This window comes from Equus quagga, chromosome 14, assembly GCF_021613505.1.
Source record: "Equus quagga isolate Etosha38 chromosome 14, UCLA_HA_Equagga_1.0, whole genome shotgun sequence".
Taxonomy (NCBI): Eukaryota; Metazoa; Chordata; class Mammalia; order Perissodactyla; family Equidae; genus Equus; species Equus quagga.
Window position 1 is genome coordinate 88501138 of NC_060280.1, and position 19503 is coordinate 88520640.

Here is a 19503-nt window from a genome sequence, read left to right on the forward strand (position 1 = left end):
CATCCGCTGGAGGGGGAGCGGGGGCTCCGAGGAGCGGATGGGGGGGTGACCTGGTGGGAGCAGGGGGAGTGAGCTGGACGCAGAGCGAGATGTAGGGCTGGGGAGCAGGAGCGGGCCCTCCAGCTGCAGCGGGGTGTTTACGATCTCCGGGCCCCCCCTCCCCCCAGGCACCCCCGACTCAGCAGAGGCGGCCGCAGGCCACAGGCGGCTCCTACCGTAGGCTCCGTCCTTCCGCTCGTCCTCCATGGCCGCGGCGGGCGGGGACCGGAGTCCGAGCCGGCGCGACCCCAGCCCCGGGCGGGCGGGCGGCTCCGCGGGCTGCAGCGCCCCGCCCCGCCCGGCCCCGCCCCGCGGGCCTTGTCCAATAAGAGCCAGGAGCGGGGCGGGGGCGTGGCCGGGGGCGTGGCCGCGCTCCGGAGGGGGTGGAACCCTAAGCTTTGTTTCCCATCTGGGCGCGACTAGGGGTTCCCGGGCGCTTTCGGGGGGCCAGGAGGGGCCGTCACTCATCCCCCATCCACCCACCCATTCCCTCGCCAAACAGATGCTGAGCGCCCGCTGTGTGCCAGCGAACAGACAGCAAGATGCCGTTTTTCATTCATCCGGTTGGCAAGAATCATTTTAGAGTTTGGTTACATCAGGTGGCGTGAGCAGGTGCGGTGGGTCAGCCTGTTTCCTGGCGGAAAGGTGAGATCCAAACCGTGTTCGCTCTGTGCGCTTCCTCTCTGCCGCGGACGCTGGAGAAGCCATCGCAGGCGTGTGTGCACGCAGAGTCCGCGCCAACGGGGGTTCCCTGAAGCTTTGAGAGTTATTGCAAAACACGGAGGAGATGGACGTGTCCGCCAGCAGAGGGGCGCGTGCAACAAGATGGGATGGTCGCAGGGGAGAACAGCACACAGTGGATGAAAAGAATGGAGTCGTCAGGACACTGCAAATTATAACCCAATGGGACACCTCTACGCCCCCGCCAGAATAACCAGAACTCAAAAGACTGATGGTAGCAAGTGTTGCCGGGGATCTGGAGCAAAGCGGACTCTCCCATGCAGCTGGTGGAAGTGTTCTGCCCTTTGAATGACACAACCACTTGGAAAAAGTTCTGGTAGTTTCTTATAAAGTTAGACGGGCACCTACCATATAAGCACCCAGCCGTTCTACTATTAGGTATTTAGGAAGGAAAAAAAGCCACCCACAAAAGGAAAAGAGCCGCAAAGACGTGTATACAAACGTTCGTAGCAGCTTTAAAGCAACTTCATTTAAAATGGCCCCAAATTGGAAGCAACCCGACCTCCATTAGTGGGAGTGGGTGCATGGTTCAACAAACTGTGGTGCGTGGAATATTTCTCAGCAGGAAAATGGCATGAATGGGGTCGGCCCGGTGGCGCAGTGGTTAAGTGTGCACGTTCCATTTGGGCGGCCTGGGGTTCACCAGTTCTGATCCCGAGTGGACATGACGCTGCTTGGCACACCGTGCTGTGGCAGGCATCCCACATATAAAGTAGAGGAAGATGGGCATAGATGTTAGCTCAGGGCCAGTCTTCCTCAGCAAAAAAAAAAAAAAAAAGAGGAGCATTGGCAGCAGATGTTAGCTCAGGGCTAATCTTCCTCAAAAAAAAAAAAAGACATGAACTGTTTGTAAGTGCAGCTGCATGAATGAATCTCAAAAAAAAAGCATTCTGTGGAGTGAAAAAGGCTAGACCTTTCATGTGAACTTCTAGGACAGGCATAGCTGTTCAAGTTATGGTAACAGAATGTGGATTGGCGGCTGCCTTTGCGGATGGAAGTGACTGTCAGGGTCACAGGGTGGCTTCTGGGGGGTGGAAACAGACTGTGGTTACACAGGTGGGTTTGGTTTGTGAGTCACTTGACTTCTGCCCTTTCTTAATAAAGGTTACTCTTCCTTTAATTTTTTAAAAGTTGGCACCTGAGCTAACATCTTTTTTTTTCTTCTTCTTCTTCTCCTCAAAGCCCTCCGGTACACAGTTGTAGATTCTAATTGTGAGTCCTTCTAGTTGTGGCAGGTGGGACGCCACCTCAGCATGGCCTGATGAGCACTGCCACGTCCGCACCCGGGATCCAAACCAGAGAAACCCTGGGCCACGGAGGCGGAGCAAGCAAACTTAACCACTCGGCCACAGGGCAGCCCCTACATTATACTTTTTATTTATTTATTTATTTATTTTGAGGAAGATTAGCCCTGAGCTAACATCTGCTGCCAAGTCTCCTCTTTTTTTTTTTTTTTTTTTTGCTTAGGAAGACTGGCCCTGAGCTAACATCCGTGCCCATCTTCCTCCACTTTATATGTGGGACGCCTACCACAGCATGGCGTGCCAAGTGGTGTCATGTCCGCACCTGGGATCCGAACTGGCAAACCCAAGCCTGCCAAAGTGGAACGTGCACACTTAACCACTGTGCTACCAGGCCAGCCCCACGTTACACTTTATGAATGGAAAATTTTAAAATTGTTTAAGAAAGAAGGAGGTGGTTATTATAAGCGTGAACCTTTATGGGGAGCTTACTCACCGTCGGGCAAGGTACTAAGTGCTTTATATGAAAACTTTATAGCTGTTTTCCAGTCAGGGAAAGTGACACAGAGAGGTTAAGTAATTTACCCATAGTCACACAGTTAGTGAGCACGTGGCTGTATAAAGATTTGAACCCACGGAGTCTGACTTCACAAGCCACACACGCTCCACACCCTTCAGCCATAACTATTGTCGAGTAAAAATAGCAAGTTGTATTTAGCTGGTTAGTTGTGTGTGGTATGGGGAAAAGAGAGAGACGGAGATGTGACAGATCACACACACACACACACACCCCTGCCTGTAACTTCACAGAGAAAGATCTGACCATGCCAGGGGCTGTCGGAGGGACCAGGATGTAGGAAGGGGCAAAAGGGATTTTGTTCTCCTGATCTATAATGTTCTCTCCATCTTTGACCAGAGAAAGTACTCATGTATTTCTTGGGTAATGAAAACTGTCTTTCAGAAAATTGATTTAAACAAGCCAGTCACAAAAGGACAAATTCTGTCTGATTCCACCCACAGGAGGTCCCCAGAGGAGTCACATCCACAGAGACAGGAAGGAGGAGGTGGGGCCACAGGCTGGGGGAGGGGGAGGGGAAGTCAGTGTTTAACAGGGACAGAGCTTCAGTTTGGGAAGATGAGAAAGTTCTGGAGACGGGTGGTGGGGATGGCTGCACAGCAATGTGAATGTGCTAAATGCCACTGGACTGTGTACTTAAAAATAAAGATGGTAAATTTTATGTTATATGTATTTTACCACAGTAAAAGTGTTTTTTTTTTTTTAAAAATATGAAGCCACACCGCTGTGACAGGAGAGCAGGGGGCCCCTGGGAAAGCCCAGGGCAGGGATCCGACCTAGACACGGGTGGGAAGTCAGAGAGGCCTCCGCAAGAGGGGACCCCAGGATGAGGCGGAGAAAGTGAAAAGGGCAGGCGCTGGAGGAAAGAGGGAAAGAGAAAGAGGAACTGAAATTAGGGAAGTCAGAGTGTCTGGGGCAGGACCCATGGGAGAGGTCAGCAGAAGTTTAATTGCCGGGCAAGGTCGCTCAAGGGCAATGGGGAGCCATGGGGGATATAAGAGTGAGGGAGGACCGTAGGAGCTGTGAGTCTCAGGGGGATCCCTTTTGGGGTGTGGAGAAGGGATGGAAGGGGGCGCCTAGAGGCTGGGTCCCCGGTAGGAGGCTGGGCCAGGCTGTAGGCATCTAGGAGGAACTGGGACAAGGCCACAAGCTCCTGGGGATGGGGGAGGTGGCAGCTGAGGCAGGGCAGCTGGGCACACAGGGCTCCTCTGTTCTCTGACCCCACTGAAGCTTTCGGGCTCATGAATTTTTCAGTCAAACAGGCCTTGAGCGTCAGATTCCAGGGCACTGGGCCCAGACTCTGGGGTTCCATTTCCTGTCTGAAAACGTCTCGGGGCCCGGGAGAAGGACCCTTCAGGGGTTCAGTGGTCCTGCGGCTGGGGCGGGGCCTGGCAGGCAGCACCCGAAATCCCCCTGGGGAGGGCATCGCGGAGGACACCACTGTTTCGGGCAGAGGCAGCATAAACCCTTGCGCTTTGCAGGACTGGAATTCTAGCTCCGCCCCCGCGGAGCCTCGGTTTTCCCATCTGTCAAATGGGCACATCGGTTTTCCTAACGCGGCAGAGCAGCCGGGAGCAGGCTGGGTCCAATTCTGGCTCAACTGCCTCCCCACTGTGTGGCCTTTAGCGAGTGGCTTCACCTCTCTGTGCCTCCACCCCAAGAAGACAGGAAGGTCTTTCCCTTAGGGCTTGAATGAGTTGGGAAGACCCGAATCAAACGAGGCCAAAAATAGCAAATGGGGGGAAAAAAAAAAGACACTAGGAAGGGTCGGAACATAAGAGCTCCGGGCATGTCCTTGTGTTACTGCGGGTGTTAGATACTCCGAGAGGGGAGTGGCGGTGCTGATAGCTGTGGTCCTCTCCCTCCTGGCCCACAAGCCAGTCCACTCCCAGGGGCTGATAAAGGGCCGGGCCTGGGTTTGGGGAAAGAGGGAGGAGGGGATGGGGGGCGAGGCCTGGGAGAGCTGAGTGGCGCCCTCTGTGGAGCAGGAGGGGCCCCACCAGGCTGAGGCTGAATTTCCCTTCCCTTCCTTTATTTCTCTCCCCCCAACTCCTGAGGTCGCTAAGATGGCAGGCAGCCCTGGGGTGGAACCTGGGTCCCGACAGCTGACGGACAGGCAGGGGGCCTAGGCCCCGTGACTCAGAGATCCCAGCCCCAGGAGGTGACACCATGACTGTTACACCCATTTAACAGAACGGGAAACTGAGGCATAAGAGGGACAACCACCTAGCCCAGCACCTCACAGCCGCTGGTGGAGTCAGGATTGAACCCCAGCGCCTGTGTTCTTTTTCTCCCCAATTTTAATAATATATTTAATTTAACCCAATATACCTGATTATTATCATTTCAACATGGAATCAATATTAAAATTATTACCTGGATTTTTTTTCTACTAAGACTTTGGCATCCTGCGTGTATTTTTTTTTCATGTTTTCTTATTTTTATTTAAGATCAAAAAGAAACAGATCGAAATCTCTCCTGTCACACGCATTTCCAATGTAAACGATTTTTGTTTTCAACAATGAGTTTTTGGAAGGAAATATTCACACTGTCCCGGTCTATTTCCAGGAGGAGGTTTTTATTTTCTAAATTAAACTCCTTTGTCCCCGTTGGTAGGGAAACATAGTTACAAGGCAGAAATCCAGAGTTTTTTCTCTCATAGCCAAAAGCCAAAATGAGAAAATTCATTTTATCTTCAAGAACAAGATTTAATATGATTTTGTTTTTCGGTTTGGGATTTTTTTTCCCCCCATTTGATTTGGCTTCCCTGCCTTAATTTTTCCTAACTTTAGGAATGTTGTTGATAATTCAGCAGTGTCTGTGTTCTCAACCACCACACAGTAAACAATAACGACAACAAATAATAATAACAGGAGTGTCGACTGTTCCAAGCACCACGTTGTGTCTAGTAACTCACACTATCTGCACTGTAGCTTAATCAGAGGGGCAGGCCTGGTGGCACAGTGGTTAAATCCACACTCCGCTTAGGTAGCCCAGGGTTCGAAGGTTCGCGATCCCGGGCATGGACCTACACGCCACTCATTGAGCCATGCTGTGGGAGCATCCCACATACAAAATAGAGGCAGATTGGCACAGATGGTAGCTCAGCAACAATCTTCCTCAAGCAAAAAGGGGAAGATGGGCAACAGATGTTAGCTCAGGGCCAATCTTCCTCACCAAAAAAAAAAAAAAAAAAAAGCCCAAAACTTAAGTAGGAAACTACAGTTACTAACCACATTTCACAGATGGGCAAACTGAGATCTAGGGAGGGGCCACAGGTGCCAAAGCCACGCAGCTGGAGTGTTGCAAACCCGGGACTTGAGCCCAAGCAGCTGCCCCTAGAGCCTGCACGCTCAACCAGCACACAAACAAACGACAACAACAGAAACAGTATTAGTACCAGCTCTGAGCCAGGCTCTGCACAGAGACTTTCTCCTGGATTGTCCCGCTCATAAGGTCGTGGTGGAAATTTTTCAAATGTCAGCCCCTTCCCTGAGCTCCACACCACACAGCCCCCCATTCATTCTCCAACACACACTCCCAACGCCCCCAGGCCAGTTCAGTTGTCATCGGCACTCCCGTCCCTATCAGGGATCGTTTTGTTCTTTGGTTTTTATGCTGTGTGCCTCTCAGCCTCCCTAGAATGAGAGCAGCGGAGTGGCTTTGTCGGTGTCGCCATCCACAGCGCGACAGACCACGTCACTAAATCTGCGCGCAGTGAACCGTCACCAACAGTGTGGATTATCGCCACCACCACAGTGAAAGCAGCTCCCATAAGCCCACTTTGGCACACAGGACGTGCTCCAGAAATGTTGGTTGGGTGAATAATACGATAATTATAGTCATCATCCTAATGACCATTTCCCTTTTCAACATTCTCTCACCATCTCAGTGTCACATAGTAGGAGCTTATAAATATCTTTGGTGGGAATGAATAAGAGTAACAGTAGGAATAATGATAAAAGCAGGTACGGTGGTCCTGCTCAGGCTGCTCCCCACAGTTCCTGAGTGCAAGGACTTACTAGTGAGTAAATATTTGAGTGAGAGAATAAATTAATTGGTAAATATTTATTGCCTGAATGAGTGAATTAATGAACGCATGATTTGGACAAATATTATTGAGTGCCCAGTGGGGGGCACTGGGGACACAGATACGAACAGGACAAGTCCCTTCAGACAAAGGGAAACAATGTGAATGGATGGGTGGATGGATGATGGATGGATGGTGGATGGATGGATGATGGAGGATGGATGGATGGATGGATGGGTAGATGATTGATGATAGACAGGTGGATAGATGGATGGATGGACAGATGAAGGATGAATGGATAGACGATGGATGGATGATGGATGATGGAGGATGGGGGATGGATGGATGGCTGGATGAATGGATGGATGAATGATGGATGGATGGATGAATGGATGGATGAATGGATGATGGATGATGGATGGATGGATGAATGGATGGTGGGTGCACGGATGGTCTGGGGTCTCCATCCACCAGCACTCCCAGGTGCAGAGGGAAAGCGAGTCGGGGCCGCAATCCCACCCGAAGCTCCGCCCCTCCCAGCCCCCGCAGCGTCTTCTCGTCGGCCGACTGCGCCGCTCACCTGGCGGCCTCCCCTTTAAGACTCGCTCACCTGGGCGCTCACCTGCGCGCGGGCGCTTCCGCAGGAAGAAGGAAGCAGCGCCACCATCTCCAACCGGCGCTCCCTCCCCGCCTCCCGGGTCTGCCCGCCGCCACCATGTCGGCCTCGGCTGTGTTCATCCTCGACGTCAAGGGCAAGGTGAGGCTGGGCGCGGGGGCTGGGGACCGACAGGTGACGCTGCGCTCCCCCGGACCCAGGAGCGGCCCCTCCTCGCAGGCGGGGAGGCCCCAGAACGCCCTGGGGACTGGGGACACCCCCTCCCCCAATGCCTGGGAGCTCGTGTCGAATCCCACCTCCACTGTTTCCTACCCGCGCTCCTGGGGCCGGGGCCTTGGCCTCTCCCAGCCTCAGTTTCCCTCTCCGTAAACACGGACATTACAGGCGTCCCCACCCAAAAAGAGTTAATACCACCGGAGGCGCGTCAACCACTTCGCAAACATCAGGCATGCAATCAACTGAAATTGTCATGCCTACCACCGTCCTCACCCCCAGTCTTAATCCTGGGGGCGCACAGCAGGGGCAGAGAGCTTGGTGCCCCTTTGGGGCTGCCCTGCCCCTTTCTGGAACCCTCTCTCGTTCATCTGGTTACTCAATAGCAGTAATAACAACGGTGGTGACAATAACACCCCTGATAATAATCACGGTGAGAGCGAGGGTGTTGGTGGACCTGCTGTGAATCCTTCAGGGGCTAAACCCTGGACCGCACCATTTTACCAAGTCGGTCCTATGATCATTGACTGCTTGCCGCCCGCCAGGCAGAACCTTAGGAGCGAAAGGAGATGCACGGGGATCATCTTTCATTTCCCTTGCTTTCTGTAATCTTCCTCACTTCGTTCATTCAATCTCCAGTTTCCCTAATTGTTATGGACGCGGTTCGTACCTCAGTTTCTCCGTCTGTAAAATGGAGATGTTGGTACCCCCCGCCTCACAGGGCTGTGGTGAGAACTCAGAGGGAGCGGCCCTCCAGGCTTCAGTGGAACACAGCCCAGTCCTCAGCGAGGGCTCTGCCCCGCTAGCTTTTATCACGTGCCCGCTTTACAGTTGAGGAAACTCAGGCCCCAAGAGCCAGAGCCGGGCCGAGGCCCCTCAGGTGGAGGGTCCCCGGATCCCCGTGGTGACCGGGCCTTCTCTGCCCACCCCCAGCCCCTGATCAGCCGCAACTACAAGGGCGATGTGGCCATGAGCGAAATTGAGCACTTCATGCCTCTGCTCATGCAGCGCGAGGAGGAGGGTGTCCTGGCACCCCTGCTGAGCCACGGTCGTGTCCACTTCCTGTGGATCAAGCACAGCAACCTCTACCGTATCCGGCCACGGATGGGCCCCTGGGGGCCTGGGGTGGTGGCAGCTCAGGCCCAGAGAGGGTGGGCTGAGGACAGGAGTTGCACAGCACATCCGTGGCTCAGGCTGGAAGTGGAGGGGGGACAGGGTTGGGGTTCAGGGTCTGGGCTCCATCCGAGCCCTCCCAGATGGCACCGTTTCCTTAACCTGGCTGCCTGCAGTGGTGGCCACCACGCTGAAGAACGCCAACGCCTCACTGGTGTACTCCTTCCTCTACAAGACGGTGGAGGTAGGTCCTGGCCTCCCATTGGCTGGTTGCTCTGTCCGTCCACCTGGCTGCCCGCCTCTTTCAGGAGCCATTTCTCCTCAGATGCTTTCCCTTACCTGCTCTGTGGTGGCTCACCAAAGTCCCATCACCTGTCCTCATTAGCTGCCATGGGGTCATCTCTCCTTACTGGGCAGGGGCCAAGGGGGCGTACTGCTCCAGCCTGAGCCTGAGGGAACCGGGTTCCAATCCCAGCTCCCCTGCTTCCTGGCTGTGTGACCTTGAGCAAGCCAGTTCCCCTCTCTGTGCCTCTAAAGTGGGAGTTAGAACAAGGCCTACCCAGGGTTCTTGTACAGATTAATCAAATTCGTACCTAAAAAGGGCCTGAAACAGTACTCCGTATACACTAAGTGCTCAATCAAGGCTTGCTATTGTTCTCAGTATTATCACTAATGTTATACAATCACGTGACAGTTTATTGAGCACTTTCTATATTCCATTCTCAACGACGGAGAAAGAGCTCAGTAACTACTTTTCAACAAACAAGAAATATTTATTGATTTGTCTCCTCTCTGCCAGGCAGAGGGGGAACACAGCGATGCCTAAGACAGGCACTGTTCCTGGCTCTCCTGAGGAGTGAAAGGGCATGAAGGAGATTCAACAGGACGTTATCTGGTGCCTGGTGTGCTGGTCTCACGGTGATACTTAAGGGGCCTGGAGGATAGTGGTGGCTTCATTGAGGAGCCGACATTTGAGCTGAGGCCTGAATGCCAAGGAGGTTGCTGTGAGCAGAGTGTCCCAGGCAGAGCAGACAGCATATGCAAAGGTCCTGAGGCAGGAATAGAAAGCAGGCCAGTGAGGCTAGAACAGAATTTCCAGACCTTATTCCGAGGTGAGTCTGTAAGCATCACGGAGGCACAGGGACCCATGGGCCGCAAAGCCGGTTCTGAGCCCACCCAATCTGTCCTCGGGGGCCAGGATGCTGTTGGTTTTGTTAATGGTTAACCATTACTTTTCCAGCACAGGCATACAGTAGGCGCTCAATAGTTGCTCGAAGGCTGGCTGGGGGAATGAGTGGGGACTCCCAGCGCCAGCGGCCACACCTCTGTGGGTGTCTGCCTCCCTCCCCGCCCCCACCCCAGGTGTTCTCCGAATACTTCAAGGAGCTGGAGGAGGAGAGCATCCGCGACAACTTTGTCATCGTCTACGAGCTGCTGGACGAGCTCATGGATTTCGGCTTCCCCCAGACCACCGACAGCAAGATCCTGCAGGAGTGAGTGGGCCACGGGTCGGGGGACGTTGCCCGGGGAGGGCCAGGGGAGGGTCCCTGGGTCCAGCTGCTCGTCCCCGCCGCCCTCCTACAGGTACATCACGCAGCAGGGCAACAAGCTGGAGACGGGCAAGTCGCGGGTGCCCCCTACTGTCACCAACGCCGTGTCCTGGCGCTCGGAGGGCATTAAGTACAAGAAGAACGAGGTCTTCATCGACGTCATCGAGTCGGTGAACCTGCTGGTGAGGCCCCCCCGCCCCCGCCGCAGCCCGGGGACGGGAGAGGGAGCCCCTGCACGCCCCGCGACCCCGCGCCCCGTGTGCATCCCCAGGTCAACGCCAACGGCAGCGTCCTGCTGAGCGAGATCGTGGGCAGCATCAAGCTCAAGGTGTTCCTGTCGGGGATGCCAGAGCTGCGGCTCGGCCTCAACGACCGCGTGCTCTTCGAGCTCACCGGCCGTAAGCGCGGGGAGGGGGGCGCCCCGGGACCAGCCGCCGTGGACCCCAGCGGAGCGGCCGGTTCCTGAGCCAGGTCGTGCGCGCCCTCTGCCGGTCAGGGCCGGCACTGCGCCTGCTGGGTCCCCCAGTGCCAGGCGCCAGGACGGGGAGGGCGGGGCGGGGAAGAAAAGGATGGATCTCGGCCCTTTGGCAGCGGACATCCTAGGGGACAGGATAGCATGGAATTTGGAAGCCTGACCGGGAGAGCCAGACTCCCCAGGGCCGCATCCTTGCTCTGCCCCTGGCCCGGCTGAGTGACTCTGGGCAAGTGGCTCATCCACTCTGTACCTCAGTCTCGTCATCTGTAAAGAGGGGCTGATGGAGGCGGCAGGCAGGGGAGGTTGGGGTGGGGACTCGGCCCCAGCCCCCAGGGTCACCCAGCGCGCTCGGGCCTGAGTTTCAGGGAGCAAGAACAAGTCCGTGGAGCTGGAGGACGTGAAGTTCCACCAGTGCGTGCGGCTCTCTCGCTTCGACAACGACCGCACCATCTCCTTCATCCCACCCGACGGTGACTTCGAGCTCATGTCCTACCGCCTCAGCACCCAGGTGAGGCGAGGTCAAGCCCGGAGGCGCCGGCTGGGAGCTGACCCCAGGGCGGGCGAGGACTCCCCCTTCCTCTGTCTGCAGGTCAAGCCGCTGATCTGGATCGAGTCGGTCATTGAGAAGTTCTCCCACAGCCGCGTGGAGATCATGGTCAAGGTGGGTCCTGGGGAATCCTTACGCACAATGCGTCCTCTGCCCCGCCCAGCCGGTCACCAGGCTAACCTCGTCTCCCTCCTCCCTCCCCGCTCCTCAGCTCCTCACATCCTTCCAGCCACACTGGTGTCCCGGCTGTTCCCTCTCCTGCCATCACTCCATCCCCACCCACCCAGGTATCCACATGGCTCTTTCCCTCATCTCCTTCAGCTCTTTGCTTAAATGTCACCTCCTCCAAGAGGCCTTCCCGGATTTCTCTATTTAAAATGCAACCCCCTGGCATTCCCCACCTCCTTTCTTTGCTCAATTCCTCCCCCCATTATCACCATCTGACATAATCTATTTTACTTACTTATTGACTTTCATATTAAATACATATAAAAATATATAGCATATTTGTATGGTTTAAAGGATAATGAAGAACCACGCAGCTTATTCGAATGGGCTTGACCAGAGCTTCCGAACCCCTACATGTCCCTCCCCCGATTCCAGCCTCGCCCTTGCCCAGAGGGAACCACCATCTTGAATTTTATGCAACTTTACTTCTTTGGTTTGCTTTACGATGTTGCCACCCTCGGGAGTAACCACAAATATTTCGTGCTGTGGGTTTCGAACCTTCATGTCGGTGGACTCGGGCTGTATGACTCCCTTTGTTCACGTCACGTTGATTTTAGAATGAATCCCAGGCGTTGTAACTTACTGCATCCATTTCCGTGGCTGCAGAATCTTCTATCACGGGAAGCTTCTACATCTGTCCATCTGGTTGTTTGCGGTTCCTGACCGCCCGGTCCGCAGCCCTGTGCGGGTTCCTCGGTGCCCCAAGCAAGAGTTTCTCTCTCCAGGGCTTACAGTCAGCTCTTTTTTACTGATGGGGAAACTGAGGTCCCAAAGGATTAAGATGTCACTCATCTCGGAAGGAAGGGCGGCAGGCTGAACTCGGCTCTGCCTGGCTCAAGAGTCTGTGCTCTTCCATCTGACTGTCCCCAGTCTTGGGGTCTCAGGGGAGCTGGGTTGTGGGGCGGATGGCCACCAGCAAGGGTCTCGACACTCCTCAATGTCCCCGTCTCTGCAGGCAGAGAAAGGGGGAGGGGCCGTTAAAGTGGGGGGCCTTCCAGAAAGAACGCCTGGAGGTCCTCTGCCCCATCCCACCTCTCAAACTTCCTTCCCCAAATTAATAAATAGCAGTAATCATAGTGCCAACTACCACCCATGGGACGCTTAGAACCCTTGTGTTAAAAGCTTGTCCTGTGTCACACAGCTCCAGACACAGACCGAATGCCGTAACTTATGCATTTATTTGTAGGGAGGGTGGGTGATGGTTGAAAACACAGGCTCGGTTCCAATCTGCTGGGCCTGTTCCCTGCTGTGTGGCTTTGGCAAAGTGCCCTTTGTCTCTGTGGCTCTGTTTCCTGATCTGTAAAATGGGCAGGGTAGTGGCCCCCTCTTCACGGTCGTAGGGCTCTCGAGATGGTGCATGGAAGGGGCTGGGTGGATGTTTGCAGAATGCACAAGCGAGTTCTTCAGGCCCCACACTCTCCCCCCCGACAGGCCAAGGGGCAGTTTAAGAAGCAGTCAGTGGCCAACGGCGTGGAGATTTCTGTGCCAGTGCCCAGCGATGCTGACTCGCCACGCTTCAAGACCAGCGTGGGCAGCGCCAAGTACGTGCCTGAGAAGAACGTCGTGATTTGGAGTATTAAGTCTTTCCCGGTGAGCACCGGGGGCGGGGGGCATCTGGCGGACCGTCCCCACTGCTTGAGGGCAAGGCTGAGGGTAAATGGGAGACCCAACCTGCATGCACATGGCTATCTGTGGGGGTAATAAAGCTGGAAACCAGGGGCTGGCCCTGTGGCACAGTGGTTAAGTTCATGCGCTCTGCTTCAGTGGCCTGGAGTTCGCTGGTTCAGATGCTGGGCGCGGACCTACACACCGCTCATTGAGCCATGCTGTGGTGGTGTCCCACATAGAAGAACTAGAATGACCTACAACTAGCATATACAACTATGTACTGGGGCTTTGGGGAGGAAAAAAAAAAAGGAAGATTGACAAGAGATGTTAGCTCAGGGCCAATCTTCCTCGCCAAAAAAAAAAACCAAAAAAACCACCAAAAACCTGGCAACCAGTCAGCCTGGTAGTTAAGCTCTCCTCCTTGCAGGTCTCAAGGAAACCAGCCCTGGGGTCAAATTCCCTTTCCTCTTTGAGCCAGATGGCCCTGGGAAACCCACTTCCCCTCCTGGAGCCTCAGTTTGCCCATCTGTGAAATAGGCAGGCTCATGCTACCTGCGTCCTCAGGCTGCTGGAGGATTTGATTGGTCCCTGGGATGGGGTGGGGGGGTAGTTCATCCAGGCTTGACAAATGGGAGACGGTCACTAGAAGGCCCCCCCACCCCAACCAGACTTTGCAGCCAGAAGCTTCGGCTGAGAGTCTCGGCCAGGAGCCTTTCATTCTCGTCTGTGAAATGGGCTGAGAGTAGAGCCCATTCCCGGGGCTGATGGTCCGGGGCAGATGGGGGCCCCTCGGGGTGTCTGACCCCCGCGTGCCCACAGGGCGGCAAGGAGTACCTGATGCGCGCGCACTTCGGCCTCCCCAGTGTGGAGAAGGAGGAGGAGGAGGGCCGGCCCCCCATCGGGGTCAAGTTTGAGATCCCCTATTTCACTGTCTCCGGGATCCAGGTGAGGGAAGCGGGCGGGGGGCTCCTCGCCTGGACCTCAGTGGGTTCCCCTCTCTCCCAGCTCTTGGCTCGGGGCCCCTCCGTTCCCTGGCCTGGGTCCTCCACTGTCCTGCCCCACACAGTGTTGCCTCTTCTGCTCTCAGCCTGGGTCCCCTCTCCCCCCACCTCTCACTGTGGCCTGTGCCACCTCGTCCCCACTAGCTTGTTCACTTCCGTCCCTTCCTCATTCGCAAGCCATTCACCATTCCCTTGGCCTGTGCCACCTCGTCCGCCCAAAACCGCGCTGTGTCTGTCCCCGTATCCTGTGCCATCTCTTTCCCGCTGGACCCCCTTCCTCCCCACGCCCACTGCCATGCCACATCTTTGTCCCAAGCCATGTCACCTCATTACTCCCAGCCTGTGACACCTTTGCCTCCCAAGGTGGCACATGGATCCTTTTGGCCCCCGCCAGCTTTCCCCCGGGCATGACCACCTCCTTTCATTCCCTGCCAGGTCCGATACATGAAGATCATTGAGAAAAGCGGCTACCAGGCCCTGCCCTGGGTCCGCTATATCACCCAGAGTGGCGGTAAGCGCCCGGCTCCCAGCACCACGCGGTCCAGGAGAGGAAGGGGGCCATCTCGGGGTTTTGACACAGTCGAGCTTGGAGGGCTCCAAAACTCACCTGGCCTGGCCCCAGACCTACCTCATCTTTGTCACCATGCCATTCTGGGCCTCAGTTTGCCCATCTTTAAAATTGGGGGTGGCGGTGGGGTTTGGACGACGGCCAACTCAGAGAACCCCCATCTGCTGCCCCGAAACAGGCTTGTTGCTATGGTTCCTGTCACTCTGCTTGACCCCATCTTTGTTACATCCTCGGGGGGTTGATCATGAGCACGGGGGCCCGGGAGGGATGGGGGGCTGTCCCGCTGTCCCCTGTCCACAGTTCTGACATGGTCCCTGCTCACTGTTTCCCTGCAGATTATCAGCTTCGTACCAGCTAGAAGGGCCCAAGCACGCGCCTCCCTTCCCCCAGGCCCCACCTGCGGACTTTAGACAGGGAGGGAAGATGGGTGGGTGGGTGTGCGTGAGGGCAGACCCCTGCCTTGGCAGTTTCTGGCTCCCAGCTCCCACCACCTGTCCGCCTTTTCCTCTACCCATAGGCTGGGAGGGATGGGCCCCATCCCGTCCCCCCTGCCTCCCGTCGTCGTCCCCTGTCCGGTCTCCGGGCTTCCCCCCTCCTCCCATTTTATATGAAGAAATAGAAAAGGGACTTGAAGCCCCCCTCATGAGTGCCTTCTCGCGGTGATCTGCCTTAGGGGGTGACGGGGGCCCCTCCTCCTTCACAGCTGCTGAGCCCAGAGGCCCCCCTCGCCCACTCCTCTGTTTTAGGACGGCATTAAAGAGATGAATCTAGGCGCTGTGTGTGTGCTTCTCGGCTGGGGACTGGGGATGCCAGGGACGTCCCTGAAGTGCTGGGATGGGAGTGGGTAACACATCGCCATTCCTCAGCCCTGGGCATCGCTCCTCTGGGCCAGCGAAGTCGCCTGCACCTCGGTCCCCAGGCCCGCCTTCCCTTCCCTTCAGTTCCCCTCATGGCTGCCAGAGGGCGCCTGTAAACTTCTGCGTCCGATCCCGGCTCCTCCGCTAGAAACCCTGCCACGGTTCCCATCTTGTTAAAAGTAAAAGTCAAGTCCTTACCGCAGCCCACAAGCCTGATCTACACTCCTCCCCGCCCCCACCTGCCCTCACCTCCTCCCTCCCTCCCCCTCGCTCTTCCTGGACACGCCAGGCACGCGCCCACCTCAGGGCCTTTGCATGTGTAGTGCCTTGCACCTGGCACGCTTTTCCCCAGATATCCAGATATCCCTCCCCTTCAGGCCTCGAATCAAACGTCGGCTCCTCCGGGAGGCCCTCCCTGACCTCTCTGTTTCAACCGCCTTCCTTTCCCAAGAGACTACCACTTACTCTCTTTTATCAGCGCCAGAGCGTTTACCACTCTGAAAAGATTTAATGATTGTCTCTCCCGCCCTAAACGGTAGGCATCCCGCAGCACAAGCAACCCCCGCCGCTCGCTCTCCAATTGTGCGCCTAGTACACAGGAGGCGCTCCATAGATGCTTGAATGAAGGCCTGTGCCAAAGCCGCCTCCGACGGCGACGCTCGCCTCCCGGGCTCGCCCACGTGGCAGCGCCAGCCTGGGCCTCCCTCGCCCTGCGCTTGCTGTGCCAGGCCTGGCTCAATCTGAGCCAGCACGTGATTCCTCCTCCGCTCACCCCAATTTCCCTTTTTATTTTCTCCGCGGGACCTAACGCTATCTACAGTCATTGAGTCGCTGGAACGTGCGTTCCCCGGCTCCCGGAACGGCCCCTGCGCCCAGGGGGTGAATGAATGAAGTGAACGGTCTGCGCCTAGGAACGGCGAATAAGTGCCCATCGCGGGACTCACAGATAGCACCCCGGCCTGGGCGGCCCCAGCCCTGCCTCCCTTCCCCCCGGAGGTGCCGAGGGCCCGGATCTTTCTCCCCGCGGTCGGTTAAACCGGCCCTCTTTCCCGCCCACCGGGCCAGTTTGAAAACCGAAAACCCCGCCATAGCCGGCGGGTCACCGGTCGCGGCGCCTCGGCCAATCAGGAGAGGCACAGCCCACGCCACCACCCTAAACCTCCCCGGCGACGCGTCGCCATTGGCTGCGCCGGCCCAGAGGGCGGGGCGCCGCAGGGTCGCGCGCCGGGCAACGCGGCTGGGCTACAATGTAGCGAGTTCGTAAGAAAACAAATCGGCAGCGCCCGGGGGCGGGGCCTCGGCGCGCTAGTTCCGCCCCCTGGCGGCCGGCTAGGCGGCGGCGGCGGCGGCGCCGGCTCAGAACAGACCCCGCCCGTCGCGGAGGAGGGAGGGTGAGTGGGGGGGATGCCCGGCCCCCAAGGGGCGGGCGCCGGGCCGGGCCCTGCGGGCGGCGGAGGGCTGGGCCGGGCTGCCAGCCCCTCGCGACCCGCCGGCTGACAGTGGGAGGAGCCGGCCTCGAGGGCTGGGGTCTCGCCGGAGCCCCCGACGGGCGAGCCGGACCGGGAGCCTCGCGCAGGCCGGGTGCGCGGCGGGAGGGCTGCTGGGGCCACGCCGCCGGCTCCCCGCACTGATCGCGCCGCGGTGGGGCGGGGGGCTTCGCAGGCCGACATGCTGCTGGAGGAGGTCCGCGCCGGCGACCGGCTGAGCGGGGCCGCGGCTCGAGGCGACGTGCAGGAGGTGCGCCGCCTTCTGCACCGGGAGCTGGTGCACCCCGACGCCCTGAACCGCTTCGGCAAGACGGCGCTGCAGGTGAGGCCCGGCCGGCCCCGGGCGAGGGCAGGGCGGGGGAGCGGGGCAGACGGGGGCCCCAGACCCCTTCCCTCTCGTGTCCTGGCCTCAGTGGTGGCCGACTGGGGTCCGATGCCCCATCTCCGGGCTGACGTTGCTCCTTGAAGTCCCCTTTCTTTCGTAGGTGATGGTGGATGGGCTTAGGTTGGGGGAGGGGAGGGCTTGCCATCTTTTCTGGAGGATTCCTTGTTCTCTTAGTGCGGACAATTCAGTTGCCCTGGAGAAGCTCTTATTCCGTGGCTGAAGGTTCGGTTTCCTTGGGTCTCAGTTTCGTTGGGGTGGCTGTGGTTTCTTGGGGCTTCTAGGGGGGCATGTGATCGCTGGAAGGAGGAATTTGTCTCCAGGGCGTCCTCATTTTCTGGAGGATTCTCTTAGAGGGATCCAGTTTCCTGGGGAGAATCTCCATTCCTGGTGGGTTTTTTTGTTTTTTTTTTTTGTAATTTTTTCAGATGCATGGTATATTATGCGGGGTCCTGATGGGGGAACAGTTACAGACTGCATGGGAGCTCCTATTCCCTAGGGGGCACTTTACAGGGGACCCCCATTTCCTGAGGGGGTCAGGTACCCTGGGGAGCATCCTATTTTGTGGGAGGGGGCTATTCCTTGGAGAAGGACTTTCAAATTCCCTGGGCATCTGCTTTCCCTTGAGGGGGCTGTCAAGTTCTTTGGGGACAGTTTCTCACTCTAGAAGGCCTATTTCCTGGTGATTTCCCATATCTTGGGGGGGGGGTCTCTGGTTCCTTGGGGAGGGTCTTAGATTCCTTGAAAGTTTCCCAGGGGGCCATTCCCTAGGGCGGGTGTCCTATTCTTAGGGGGCAACCAGTTTCTTGGAGTCCCTATTCCCAGGAGACCTTGTTCTCTGGGGTCTCAAACAGCCGCCCGGGGGCTTGTGTTCCCTGGGGCGTCTTCATTCTCGAGAGCCTCTCTTCTCTAGCGTTCCCTATCCCTGAATGACCCCTCTCTCCAGGGACCTCTTTTCCTGGAACCCCTCCCTTGAGGACCCGACCCTCTGCCCCTGCACAGGTCATGATGTTTGGGAGCCCCGCCATTGCCCTGGAGCTCCTGAAGCAAGGGGCCAACCCCAACATCCAGGACGCCTCCGGCACCACTCCGGCTCATGACGCGGCCCGCACTGGATTCCTGGACACCCTGAGGGTGTTGGTGGAACATGGCGCTGATGTCAACGCACCTGATGGCACGGGCGCGCTCCCCATCCATCTGGCGGTGCGGGAGGGCCACAACGCTGTCGTCAGCTTCCTGGCTGCTGAGTCTGATCTCCATCACAGGGATGCCAGGGGGCTCACCCCCCTGGAGCTGGCTCGGGGGAGAGGGGCGCAGGATCTCATGGACATACTGCAGGGGCACACGGTGGCACCGCTGTGACCCGGGGCCAACCTCTCCTCCGGCATCAGGACCCAGCTGCGTTCTATGTCAGAAGAGGAGGAAAGAAACACTTTCTCCCCTAGCTCCTCCTGACCACTGCCGAAGGGGAGGGGCCCCAGTTTGTGGCTTGTTGGTGTTGATTTCTGGAGTGTGTGTGTTCGAGGGCCATTTCTCATTTCTTTTTCTCACCCCTTTTGGTGTATCGAGCAGAGAAGGGCTCCTGCAGGCAGCAACAACATAAACGGTTCAGTTTCCTCCACGCCCCGGGCTGCTGGGGCCGCAGACGAGGCCCAAGGGCAGAGCGTTTAAAAGCCCAGCCCGAGTGAGGTCATCGCTTCCAGGGCTCCTGGAACCTGGCGACCTTGGCCGGCTGCACCCAGAGAGAGACCTCAAGTGTGCACACTGCTTTCGGGCATCGGGGGAGGGGGGGTATTCCAAATCAATAAAAGGGTAGTATGAGTTCATTCCTATTTTGTTGGAAGCTTGTTTTCCAGTCTCTTGTACAGCGTTAAAAAAAAGAAAAGATTCTATTTATTAAGCTTTATGGAAAAAATTGTTGTGTGTGATAATTTAATGTTTTTACCCATTAAATTAAGACTTGTGCCTGACCACAGCGCCGGCGCCTTGTGATTTTTGAGTCTGCAGTGGGGAGTCGAGCGTCCAGGATGTCGGTGGTGTGGGCCCGGGGGTCGCGGGTCGGCGATGCTCTGGGGGAGGGGAGAGAGTGGTAATTCCCAGGGTGCCAGGGGTGGGTGAGCTGGGTGGGGCAGCGGTTTGCGCTGTCGGAACGGAAGGGAGGCAGGAAACCGCGAATTGAGAAAGGGCCCCCAGATGTCAGCTGGGTGCCCGGAGCCCCAGGGGTGGGGTG

The 19503-nt window shown here is 56.9% G+C and overlaps 2 protein-coding genes across 4 annotated transcripts; both read left to right on the forward strand.

Annotated features, from left to right (window-relative positions):
* Positions 1 to 7267: 7267 nt before the first annotated feature.
* Positions 7268 to 15317, forward strand: AP1M2 (adaptor related protein complex 1 subunit mu 2). 3 transcript variants are annotated; one of them, XM_046638526.1, is made up of 12 exons: positions 7268 to 7385; positions 8391 to 8547; positions 8747 to 8814; positions 9933 to 10063; positions 10155 to 10302; positions 10392 to 10518; positions 10955 to 11103; positions 11185 to 11256; positions 12802 to 12960; positions 13798 to 13923; positions 14415 to 14490; positions 14883 to 15317. In XM_046638526.1, the coding sequence occupies exons 1-12, from the start codon at positions 7344 to 7346 to the stop codon at positions 14903 to 14905; spliced, it is 1278 nt and encodes a 425-aa protein (XP_046494482.1). In that variant the 5' UTR covers positions 7268 to 7343; the 3' UTR covers positions 14906 to 15317. The 3 variants fall into 3 exon arrangements, with proteins under 3 accessions (XP_046494482.1, XP_046494483.1, XP_046494485.1); XM_046638527.1 differs by having other exon boundaries at positions 10961 to 11103; XM_046638529.1 differs by lacking the exon at positions 13798 to 13923.
* Positions 15318 to 16818: 1501 nt separating this feature from the next.
* CDKN2D (cyclin dependent kinase inhibitor 2D) lies at positions 16819 to 19248 on the forward strand. The gene is made up of 2 exons (XM_046686070.1): positions 16819 to 17213; positions 18276 to 19248. The coding sequence occupies exons 1-2, from the start codon at positions 17073 to 17075 to the stop codon at positions 18633 to 18635; spliced, it is 501 nt and encodes a 166-aa protein (XP_046542026.1). The 5' UTR covers positions 16819 to 17072; the 3' UTR covers positions 18636 to 19248.
* The last annotated feature ends 255 nt before the right edge of the window (positions 19249 to 19503 follow it).

Coding starts and splice junctions, on each gene's coding strand:
- AP1M2 (XM_046638526.1), top strand. CDS start 7,344: ATGTCGGCCTCGGCTGTGTTCATCCTCGACGTCAAGGGCAAG. Junction 10,064..10,154: donor GACAGCAAGATCCTGCAGGA/GTGAGTGGGCCA, acceptor GCCCTCCTACAG/GTACATCACGCAGCAGGGCA. Junction 10,303..10,391: donor TCGAGTCGGTGAACCTGCTG/GTGAGGCCCCCC, acceptor GTGCATCCCCAG/GTCAACGCCAACGGCAGCGT.
- CDKN2D (XM_046686070.1), top strand. CDS start 17,073: ATGCTGCTGGAGGAGGTCCGCGCCGGCGACCGGCTGAGCGGGGCCGCG. Junction 17,214..18,275: donor TCGGCAAGACGGCGCTGCAG/GTGAGGCCCGGC, acceptor GCCCCTGCACAG/GTCATGATGTTTGGGAGCCC.